The sequence below is a fragment of the Condylura cristata genome, unplaced genomic scaffold, assembly GCF_000260355.1.
Source record: "Condylura cristata isolate star-nosed mole 26May11 unplaced genomic scaffold, ConCri1.0 scaffold00031, whole genome shotgun sequence".
In the NCBI taxonomy this organism is placed as follows: domain Eukaryota; kingdom Metazoa; phylum Chordata; class Mammalia; order Eulipotyphla; family Talpidae; genus Condylura; species Condylura cristata.
In genome coordinates, this window is record NW_004567132.1 from 7,080,441 (window position 1) to 7,092,770 (window position 12,330).

General features: G+C 35.6%; 1 protein-coding gene across 1 annotated transcript in view; it reads left to right on the forward strand.

Moving 5' to 3' along the window:
* The window catches only part of PEX13 (peroxisomal biogenesis factor 13), a 17,031-nt gene extending 5,054 nt beyond the window's left edge, over positions 1 to 11,977 (forward strand). Inside the window, exons 2-4 of the mRNA XM_004691426.2 lie at positions 6,024 to 6,718; positions 10,062 to 10,187; positions 10,781 to 11,977. Coding sequence (XP_004691483.1) covers positions 6,024 to 6,718; positions 10,062 to 10,187; positions 10,781 to 11,079 — 1,120 coding nt within the window. The 3' untranslated portion in view covers positions 11,080 to 11,977. The remainder of the gene's footprint in view (positions 1 to 6,023; positions 6,719 to 10,061; positions 10,188 to 10,780) is intronic.
* Positions 11,978 to 12,330: the final 353 nt, after the last annotated feature.

The window sequence follows — 12,330 nt, forward strand, 5'->3', positions numbered from 1 at the left end:
GAGGATAGCTTCATAGTGCTGAAACTTGACCCCTGGGGCCATTACTTTTCTTTTACAGTTTTCTCTGTACCATCTGACAGAATGTTCTCACTTGGTATAATCTGGTAGATTATTTTTTGGGTCTGGGAATGAAAGAATTCCCAAAATATTTTTCATATATACTAATGGTAATAGTGTTCCCAAACCTCAAAAATAGCTACAGATTTTTTTTCTATAGAATTAATATTTATTCCTTTATAAACAGATTGTTTTCTCCTTAGAGGAGCCTTTGAAATTTTACTCAATACTTGATTTACCCTCAGCAGCTTTAATATGAATATATTGACATACACATATATTTTTTCCTTCTGCTCAGTGCACACCGTGTTCAATTTCAGGATTTATATCTTTAATTTGGAAAAATTCTCACCAATTATTGCCTTTAAAGTATTGTTAAAACACTGACTTCCCATCTACTTCTGGAACTCATTTTAAACATTTCATCAGGAATAGTGTCTGATACACATAACAATCTGGCTTATTCTTGAGCTAAAGATTTTTAGCTATCAAGAAGTCTAAATAGCCGCTAGTTCAACATTGTCATCAAAAGACAAACATTTTTCTAACCTCCTTCTTTTTCTGATAGTTTCAGCCATCTCAGACTTAATCTTACTCAATCAAAAGGATTTCTGCCTACTTTCAAAATTTTCTTTGCTTTTGGTTTTCAGCTATTATTCTCTGTTGGGCCTTAATGTGGTTTTCTTTAGTGTGGGATTTATAGACATAGCTTGAACCTGACTTGATGCCTTTTGTTAATTTCAGGAAAGTTTTGGGCATTTTCTGCTTTTGTTCCATCTTTTTATTCTGTTTATTCCAGTTATGTATATGTTCTACAGTTTACTATATACCCCATATTTTACACTCTTCTTACATATCCTTTAGTTATTTGTGCTTCATTCTGGGTATTTTCTTTTTATTTAAAGATTTATTTATGCATACATAAGAACTGGAGTACAGGTCAGGGGTGCAGGACAGGATTGAGAGGATTCACCAGAGACAGAATGGGGAGCAGAACAGGCAGATGTACTGAAATACACTGCTGAGGGGAGCAGCAGGCAGGTCAGGAGAGGTCTGCTGCACCATGTTGGTCACCTCCCTGGCTGGTGATTGAATTCTTGCTGCAGTGGCTGCTGATCTGATCACTTCATAGTGCTGTGTTTTAACTCCTTGCACCGCCAGGAAAGGTCCCCTCTTTGAATATTTTGATTACAATTGTTTAAAGTTTCTGCTAATAATTCCATTATAGGGATTCCCTTTAGGTCTTTAGATTGTCTGATAGTCTTTTTTTTTTTTTTTTTACCTATGATTTTGTCATCATAGAGGCCCAGCATTTCTGTTAGGAGCTAGACATTTGTACAAAAATAATTTAAGACTATTCAAACTAACCAATTAAATAAAAAGAATATTCAAGGCATAAGATGGTCAGTCTTCTTCCAGAGACTTTTAACCTGAGATTATCAACACTGTATATGATTCAGAGGTAAAGAATTATAGCAGAAGAGTTTTACTTTACTCATGCACCCTGAGCTACTAACCACCTGAGATCCTTTTTATCCAATCCATGATTGAGCTCATTTGAGCTTGTGGTTTTAGTTCCTTCCAGGTCTAGTCTATTTCCTGTAAATCTTCTCACCTTCTAGCATTTGGGCTTTGAAGGTCCCAGTTCAAAGTCTGAGGCTTTACTTTTACCACCCTCCCACCTACTTAAGAGTTCTAAATTCTTATTTTTTTAAAGATTTATTTATGCATACAAGAGTTGGGTATAGGCCAGAGTGTTGGAAGGTGAAAGGATTCATCAGAGTGGGGAGCAGAACAGGTGGATCCACTAAAATACACTGCTGAGGGGAGCATCAGGTGAGACAGGACAGGTTTTCTTCACCATGTGGGCTAGCTCCCTGGCTAGGGATCTAACTGGTGCTGCAATGGCTGCAGATAGCTGAAACTTAACCCTTTGCCTCACAGGGAGACCTAGATTTTATTTTTGTGTAGAACTAGGGTGCAGGCAAAAAGAGCAGGGACTGAAAGGATTCACCTGAGAAAGAAAGGGAAGCAGATCTACTGAAATACACTACTCTGCAACAGGAAGATAATTTCACTGGCCAAGGACATGGTAGCACTGAGACTTATTAACCCCTAGGCCAGCAGGGAGGCCCCAGGAGTTATAAATTCTAATTTCTAATTTATGTCTTAGTCAAGAGAGTCTTTTAAAAGCTCTGCTCAGTTTCTTTTGTTGTCAACCATTTCTTTTAATTGGCCCTCATGCTTGAGAAACATCTTAAGTGAGTTCTCTGGGTTTTCCTTCTTTTGGATCTTGACTTGTCCTTTCATATTTTAAAAAAGGAAGTTTTCTCTTATTTTCCAGCCTTTTTTCACTAAAAATTGCTTAGAATGCTATTACTTGAAGAGGAATTCCCTAAGTTCTGTATTTATACTCAGCTCCTCAGATTACAACCAATTTTCTTCTTGTCTCATAATGGCAAGCTAGCCCCTCTAAGAGCATCATGTCCAAGATTTCTAATGGAATTTTTTTTTCATATTTGCACGTTTGTTTCATTTCAATTTTTATTTCACAGATATTGCCTCAGTTATCTCTGACTCTTTTAGACATATTTCGAAGCTTTACTGAGTTTTTATAAAAAATTAATTTTTCCTGGATGAATTTTCATTCTTACTATTGATTTCTTTTAGCTTGATTTCCTAGTGCTTTTATTTCTTCTTGTGTGAGGTTATTGATAAGTTCACTTTGGGTATGATTTGTTGAGTTGTTTTCTCTCCTTTCCCTCTTTCTTCTTTCTCTTCTCTTTGGTAGTTTTCTGTTACCTTTACCTGCGCCTTCTGCATTCACCTCCTCTGTAAGAGTCATGTATAAAAATAGTGATTTAGAATAGTATATCATAGATTAAACCACTGTAACAGTAGCTAAATGGCAGTTTTATTTCCTGGCCTTATCAGGAAATTTTAAATGATGTAATTTTTTTTAAATCTACAACTTTAAATTTTATAATTTTTAATTCTGTAGTTATCTAAAAATTCAAAATTGTTGTCAACAAATTTATAATATATTTTAGGAACCAAAGTGGAATATCCCAGAAGTTTATTTAAGTGGAGCACTTTTAGTTCTTGCTATTTCTTGGAAACCTGAGTCATAGCTGTCACTGCCTGATTCCAAGCCCAGACCTGAGTAGGCCCATGGCTTCACTGATCATCCATTTATATTTCTGTTTAGTTTCTGTTCTGTAAATCCACATATACTTGTTTATTCTCTTCATCTCTTAACTGCTCTGACTTTAGATCAGAACTGCTTCTTTAAAGCCTGAATATGCTACACCACTTGGTAGTCATCATTCTTTAAAAATAATACAATAGTTTATTTTTACATCATTTTGTGCATTTTTCTGTCTCAGTTGTAATCCCCGTGGGCTTCCCATCACCAAATCACCTGTGTGCCATCACCATAGTCCAGGGCATTTCCCTCCCCCCACTGTTTGATAGTCATCATTTTTTTAAAAAAAGATTATTTATTTATTTATGTATATTAGTGCTGGGGTGCAGGCCAGAGGTACAGGGGAGTGAGAGGTTTTACCAGAGACAGAATGGGGAGCAGAACAGGCAGACCTAGTGAAATACACTGCTGAGGGTACCACCAGTGGGTCAGGAGAGGTCTGCTGTGCCATGAGAGCTGGGGATCAAACTCCTGCTACAGTGGCTACAGATAGCCTTACGGCCTGCTGCTTAACAAGTTGTATGACCAGGGAGTCCCAGTTGTTTCTTTTCAAAGTTTTGTTCCATTTTTTTCTATGTGATACGACATCATAAAAAAAAATCATCCATGAGGCTCTCCCTGGTGGCGCAGCGGGTTAAAGCACAGCACAGAGAAGCTAAAGCCACTTCCGCATGAGTTCGATTCCCGCCTGCCCCGGAGGTGACCACATGGCGCGGCAGACCTCTCCTGACCCGCCCGCTGCTCCCCTCAGCAGTGTACTTCGTCCATCTGCCTGTTCTGCTCCCCACTCTGTCTCTGGTGAAGCCTCTCACCCTCTGCATCTCTGGCCTGTACCCCAGTTCTGTATGAATAAATAAATAAATCTTTAAAAAAAAAAAAGACAGATAATAATCAGTGTTGGCAACATGTGGAAAAATGAGGAAATCTTCACTCCTACCTCCTATCCCATTACTTCTCAAAATATCAAATGGATAATTTTGGAGAACAACCTGATAGTCCAGGTCCAGGTTGTTTGTCACCGTTAAACAGAGAGTTAGCATATGATGCAGCTTCCACTATTAGCATATATATCTGTGAGACATGAAAACATACCCAAACAAAAAATTGAAAATAAATGTTCAAAAACAGCATTAGTCATAATTGGCTAAAAAAAAAAAAAGTTTGAACAACCTGAATTCTATCAGTTGATATATAGATCAATTTGACTAAAAAAGGAACAAAGTACTGATTCATGCATGCTACAATATGGGTAAATTCTCCCGTCTGGCTAGTGAAAAAACCAGTTATAAAATATTTACTATATGATTCCCATTTACAGTAGATCCTAGTATTTTGTGGATTCTGTATTCACGAATTCACCTACTTGCTAAAATTTATTTATAACCCCAAGGTAATAATTGTGATATGTACACAATCATTCACAGACCATATTTTAAAAAGTTAATGATTTCCACATTAACAGCAATAAAGTGATATTTAGAAAGCCACCATACACAATAGTATCAAAATCAAATATAAATCAAAAGAATACATGCACCCCTATGTTTATTGCAGTATTGTTTATAATAAGTAAGACTTAGAATCAACCCAAATGCCCCAAAATAGATGACTAGATCAAGAAGATATGTATATATTTTGGTATATATTACACAATAGGATACTATTCTGCAATCAAGAAGGATAACGAATGCCATTCGCAGCAACAAGGATGGAGCTTGAAGGGATTATGCTCAGTGAAATAAGTCAGAAAGGGGACCCTCCCTGGTGGCGCAGCGGGTTAAAGCACCTCACTAAGAATCGAAAGCTACCTACACATCTCAAACATGTATAGAAATTCAAAGGGTCAAATAATTAAGACATGCTTGAAGATGAAGTATTGTGGGAGGACTTGTTTTGTTGACTATCAAGACCTATTTTAAAACTAATAGTTAAGGATCCTCCCTGGTGGCGCAGCAGGTTAAAGCTCAGCCACTGCAGCACAAAGGTCAATTCCTGCCCAGGGAGGTCACCCACATGGTGCAGTAGACTTGTCTTGTCTCACCTGCTGCTCCCTTCAGCAGTGTATTTCAGTAGCTCTGCCTGTTCTGCACACGCACGCACACACACACACACACCCCTCTGGCCTGTGCCCCAGTTCTTGTATAAATAAATAAGCCTTTAAAAAAATAAAATTAATAGTTAAGATACTGCCATTTGATGCTAGAGTGGACAAATAACCTAATTCTAACTAACCCAGAGGAAATGGGTGTATTAAAAAGAAACCACAGATTGGGTACGCAGCTTTGGTGCGAGTTAGATCCTTGACCCAGATGTGAACCACATGGCACAGCAGACCTCTCCTGTCTTGCCACTGCTCCCTTCAGCAGTGTACTTTATCAGTCGGCCTGTTCTGCTTCCCACTCTGTCTCTGGTGAATCCTCTCACTGCCCCTGCACCTCCGGCCTGTAACCCATTTGTGTATGCATGAATGGATAAATCTTTAAAAAAAGAAAGAAAGAAACCACAGATTGAAGATGAAATTATTATTAATATCAGCATAAGTAAGCAAAATAGCAGATTTCAGTCAGCTATTTTATTTTATCCATTTTGTCTTAACACTGAGATTGTAAGCTTCTGGGTATCAGAAATTAGTTTTTTACTCACAAGACATCTTCAGTAGAATCTGTTGTAATATTTGCTAAAATGGAAGCTGTTTAGTGTTTGCTTTGAACTGAATTTATTGTATGTTTAAGTTACTATTTTGAATCTTTTCTGGTTTTAGAGCTGCTGATTTGGGTCCTACTTTATTGACAAGACCTGGACAACCCACACTTACCAGAGTGCCCCCACCTATTCTTCCAAGACCATCACAACAGACAGGAAGTAGCAGTGTGAACACTTTCAGACCTGCTTACAGTACATTTTCTTCTGGATATGGTGCCTATGGAAATTCATTTTATGGAAGTTATAGCCCTTATAGTTACGGATATAATGGTTTAGGTTACAACCGCCTCCGTGTAGATGATCTTCCACCTAGTAGATTTGTTCAGCAAGCTGAAGAAAGCAGCAGAGGTGCATTTCAGTCCATTGAAAGTATCGTACATGCATTTGCCTCTGTTAGTATGATGATGGATGCTACCTTTTCAGCTGTCTATAACAGCTTCAGGGCTGTGTTAGATGTAGCAAATCACTTTTCCCGATTAAAAATACACTTCACCAAGGTTTTTTCAGCTTTTGCATTAGTTAGGACTATAAGGTATCTTTATAGACGATTACAGTGGATGATAGGTTTAAGAAGAGGCTCTGAGAATGAAGACCTATGGGCAGAAAGTGAAGGAACTGTGGCTTGCTTGGGTGCTGAGGACAGAGCAGCTAATTCAGCAAAATCTTGGCCAATATTCTTGTTCTTTGCTGTTATCCTTGGTGGTCCTTACCTCATCTGGAAACTGCTGTCTACCCACAGTGATGAAATAACAGGTAAGAATAAGCAAATAGATTCAAAGACCATCTAGCAATCAAATTATGAGAATAGATTTGTTAAATTAATATTCTTTAAATGTATTTAAATATTTATATATGTATTTAGTATTTTGATCTAGTTATATATTTGCTTAAGAATTTCAGAGTTGGGAAAGGAATATGTAACAAAACAAACTTATTGGTTATTCATTGTTATCTTAATTAATGCTACATATTATCTAACTTCTATTTATAAAGTATTGAATTGATGCTATGATGGACACAGAGGTACATAGGACATACTCCCCCTATATTTCCAAAACTTAATGGGGAGGTAGATAAGGCAAATGTATAGGTAATAGTAATAAGGCAGAATGATAAGAAATAGGACAGTTGAAGAAAGCCTTTTTTGTATGTAAGAATTGGCTTGTATTTTTTTTTTTACTTACTTTTTATTATAACCCTAAGGCATAGGCAATATCTTCATTTCACAAGTGACAAAACTGAGATCCAGAGATTCATTTGCCCAAGTTCATATTTTAATAAGGTAGAACCTGAAACAAAATGAGACCTGTTTGACTCTTAAGTCCCAACTTCGTCAACTGGTACAAAGTGCTATGAGCTTAGAAAAGGAAGCTCACATTTATTAGCTATTGGTGTCTAAGAAGAATTTGCATTTAAGTTGGATTTCTTAAAAATTCATACCATTTCATCAGTTAGGGATTAAAAAAAAAAAAAAAAGACTGCCAAGCAGATAGAATATCTTGCACAAAAGTACATAGGTTGGGGGCCCTCCCTGGTGGCACAGCAGGTTAAAGCACAGCACTATGAAGCTGTCCACAACCCCTGCAACACAAATTCTATTCCCAACCCAGGAGGTGACACACATGGCATGGCAGACCTCTCGGGTTCCACCCGCTGCTCCCCTCAGCAATGTACTTCACTAGATCAGCCTGTTCTGCTCCCCATTCTGTCTCTGGTGAATTCTCTCACCCCCTCACCTCTGGCCTATACCCCATTCTGGTATACATACATAAATAACTCTTTTTAAAAAAGTGCGTAGGTTGGTAACATGGCAGATGTCCTATAATATTAAAGAAAAACATATTAAGAACTATGAGAAATTATGTTGAAGGCTTAAAGGGGAAGATTTAATCTTTATTTAGTAAGGATGATAGTTGTTTCTAAGTAGACTTGTGATACACATTTGAACAGTGCTCTAAAGAGATTGGTCTCTCTAAAGTATGTAAGTGTAAGTTAGTGTTGGTTAAAATATGTTGAAACTGGATGGTAAGATTTGTACAAATTTGAGGTTATGGTTACCTTTGTCTTCCCAAAAGTTAACAGTGTAGATGGAGCTTAGTAAGTCATTTTTAATTAGAGAATAACAATTATTGTGCTTTTGCTTTTGATTGCATGATTGGTAATTAAGGCCAACAGATATACAGTCTTAGTTACTGCCGAACTATGTTGTATAAAGGAAAAGGAATCAAAACACCCTAGACCTTTATGATTGGATTATTAGAAGATACTGTTTTATTCATTTACCCAATGAATGTGGAAAGCCTGCTACATGTCAGATAATTTGAGAAGCTAGAGGTATAAGCAGTAAATAAAACATCCTTTCCCTTATGACTATCTAGGGGACAAACAGCAATAAACAAGTAAGTTAAAAAAAAAAAAAGCAGTAGAGACAGGGTTACAGTGCTCCATATAGAGAGAAAGCCTCCTTAAAGAGATAGGAGACTAAGCTATGGAGCTATTTGAGAGATGTGCTTGAAGTACAGACAATGGTAAAACTGCAAAAGTATTTAAATAGCAGTGTGTCTGAGATCATGTGAACGGCAGGGAGAGTGGAAGTGAAGCAAGGAATGAAGTTGGAAAAGAGGTGGGAGCAGTACAGTGAATAGAGAGTAATAAGCCTTGCAGGAGTTTATAAGAATTTGGCCTATATTCAGTGAGAAACAATGGCAGTTATGAGCAAAGGAGTAACATGACCTGACTTAGCATTTAAAAGGAAAAATATTTTTAATTGTATTTATTGAAGTCATGTTGATTTACATTACATTTTAGGAATACAGATTCACTTCTATACAAGTATATGTATGTTATCACACCACATCTGCCACCAAAGTACCAGTAATCTACGATAGTCTGATGGGTCCCCTCCTGACCATGTTCCCAATCTTTCACCCTCCTTTTCTGATAGTCTTATAGTCACACTTCAGAGGTTAAGGAGAAAACTTTGTTTTGGTAAGAGCGGTTTTAGGTAGTCAGCGAAGAAGCAACCAATCCAGAGAGTCAAAAGCCCCATTACAGTAATGCAAATGAGAGATGATGGTGGCTTGGTTCAGCTTGACAGTGACAAAGATACTGAGATGTGGTCATATTCTGGATATGTAGTTGATGATAAAACCACCAAAATAAATACAGAGAAATCTCATGGACTAGTTGGTTTATGAGCAATTATCACTTATTTGATTGTGGCGTAGCAGTGGGACATTCAACTTGAGGAAAGCACTTTAAACAATAGGATAGGGTTTTAAAAGAGAGGTAAACATAAGAGTTGCTCACATAGAAGTGATAGTTGAAATAATATACATGGATGTTACTAACATGGAGGAGGGAAAAGGAAAGGGAATAGGATGGGAATCAGAACAGAAGTAGAACCATGTTATTTCTGTACTATAGAAGTGGAGGTGGAGAGAGAAAGTTTCAAAAAGGGGAAGAAGGATAATGTATGGTGGGTGTCGTGCTATAATAAGACCAAGAACTGAAAAAAGAAGTTCTTAGCTGCTTGGAGCTAGAGTCTGCAAACTTGCCAATAGGCCAAATTTGATTTGATCCTATTTTTGTATAGCCCATAAACTAAGAATGGTTTTATATTTTTCAGTAACCAGGAAAATAAAAAAGAACACTATTTGTGATAAGCAAATTAAATGCATTTCAAATATTAGTGTCTATTGAAGTTTTATTAGGATACAACTATACAAAACTGAATTATTATATTTTGAATTTTGTAAAAAAACTATGCAAATTTTTTTCTCCTGATAACTATACAGTGACTTCTTTTGCTATATGGCATGCAAAGCCATAAATATTTACAATCTTATCATTTACAGGAAAAAAATTGCCAGCCACTGGCTTAAAGTAAAGGAACTAGAATTTGGAGTTTGAAGAAAAGGTTTATAATATACCAGTGAAAATATTGTTCATTTTACAGAATTATAGATTTTCTTTGGGTTAGTGCTTTACTCATGGCAAATAAATTTATGCAGGTTGTAAACAATAGTCACTGAAATAAATATAATTTTCCTTTTGTAAATTTTAATAATCTTTTACTTCTTCACTTGGTTTATAGATAATACCAACTGGGCAAATGGCGAGGATGATCATGTAGTTGCCAGAGCAGAATATGATTTTGCTGCAGTATCTGAAGAAGAAATATCTTTCCGTGCTGGCGATATGTTAAACTTAGCTCTCAAAGGTAATTAAATTAAATAAATCAGAATTATCTGAATTTTTAGAATGTGTTCATATAGTATTAAAAACTGCAGCAAAGGACCTTGGTCATTATTAGTTAACACTGATATAGTTACTGGGATTTCTCTCTCATGTTTATTTAAAGACCTTCCAGATCCTGGGGCAGTAGAGGGGTTGCCCATTGCAGTTTTTAGGATATTTCACTAAGTTAAGGAAATAGTTCACTTATGTAATCTTTTCCAAACTCAAAACACTTGGATTTCAAACTCTGTTAATCCCTACACAAAAATTTGAGGCAAGCACTAAATAGTAGCAAGGAATTATGTTATCTAAGCATTCCTATTAGTCTTTGTTTGCTGAGACTGGTGTTGCTTTCTCTTTTTACCTGAAGTATTTACCAGAAACTCTTAACATGAATATTTAGGAATTATTGTCATGAAGTATTATTAAAAGGTCTCAGCACAGATTGTTTATATACGTAACTATGTAGTAGTAAAACAAAATTTACTTAATATTTTACTTAATTTCCTTATTATCAGTATTTTGTTGAACTTCTAAAATATGTTGTAATTAAAAGGCTGTCTTTTCTTCCATCAGAGCAGCAACCCAAAGTGCGTGGTTGGCTTCTGGCTAGTCTTGATGGTCAAACAACAGGACTTATCCCTGCTAATTATGTCAAAATTCTTGGTAAAAGAAGAGGTAGAAAAACAATGGAATCCAGTAAAGTTTCCAAGCAGCAACAATCTTTTACCAACACAACACTAAATAAAGGAGCCACAGATACTGATTCTTTGGATGAACAGGAAGCTGCCTTTGAATCTGTTTTTGTTGAAATTAATAAGGTTCCAGTTGCATCTGATTCCACTGGGAAAAGTGGAGATAAGCAAGATCTCTGATATCTTTTATGTTTGCCTGCAGTTGAACAATTCTTTGGAGTACTTTTTATAATTACCTGTTACAAAGAAATTAATCTACACCCAATGAAAAGATTTGTTATTGGCTATTCCAGGTGTTCTGCTTCTAGAAATTATTAAAGTCATATACTAGTATGTTGGTCTAGTGACCTGGTTACATTTTATGAGTTATTGGACCATGAAGATGTTTGTATCACCTTGATTTTAAGATTATGAAGACTGCTGTCATTTTCATCTATTTAAAACCCTGTGTTTATTGAAAGATTAAGATGGATGAAGTATAGAATATACAGTTTGCTACAATAGGGATCTTTTTTCTTTTTTAATTCTAATCCTCAGAAAATTGTAATCCTCAGAAAATGAGTGATAACAAAATATGAGAACAGACAAAAAGGCCTGTTTCACAACTTAAAGTTTTCTCATCTGTGTTATGTTTGGGTTTGCTTTAGCCAGTAATATACTTTTACCTACCAACAATTAATACTATTCCCTTTTATTGTATTTTTTAAAATGTATCCCAAAAAATGTCACTGAAAACATTGTAAATGAGATGGTTCTAGACTAATGGTTATCCCTGTTTTCTTTGCTACTAAAAAGACTAAAATTTATCTTTGTTACAGATTATCTCCATTCCTCCTGAAGGCCATATAACTTCTTATATGCAGTATAACTAGTTTTCATTTTGAATAAATTAAAATATATCAAAGATTTGCTTCCTTTTGCTCCAACCAAAACACAAGCCCTTTGTGTTTGTATTTAATGATTTAATTAGTTCTAGCAGTAATAATGTTCAGTCTTCTCATATATCCTCTGCTCTACCTATCATAATTACTTTTTAAATTACATATTCAGGTTATTCTTTAAATATTGAAAATGTGTCTCATTGGACTCACATTATTTTTCTTTTAGATTTAGTTTTTACTACTAAAACTAAATAAAATGCTCACTTGCCATTTAGAATATGATGATGCTATTTGACTTTTTTCTGTTTAATGACTTTAAATGCTGTTAAATTTCAGTATATTGAATATTTATTTCCCCATAAAATTGAAACATTCATATTATTCTTGCCATGATCATACTACAAAATAATTCCGTCAAGAATATAGTTCTTTAAAAAAACATCTACAGATATTATTTGACACTTGGAATTATTTGATAAAGATCTTGATTAAGTATTTTTATCATTAACATTTTTATCATTCTTCTTATATTCACAAATAACTAACTCTA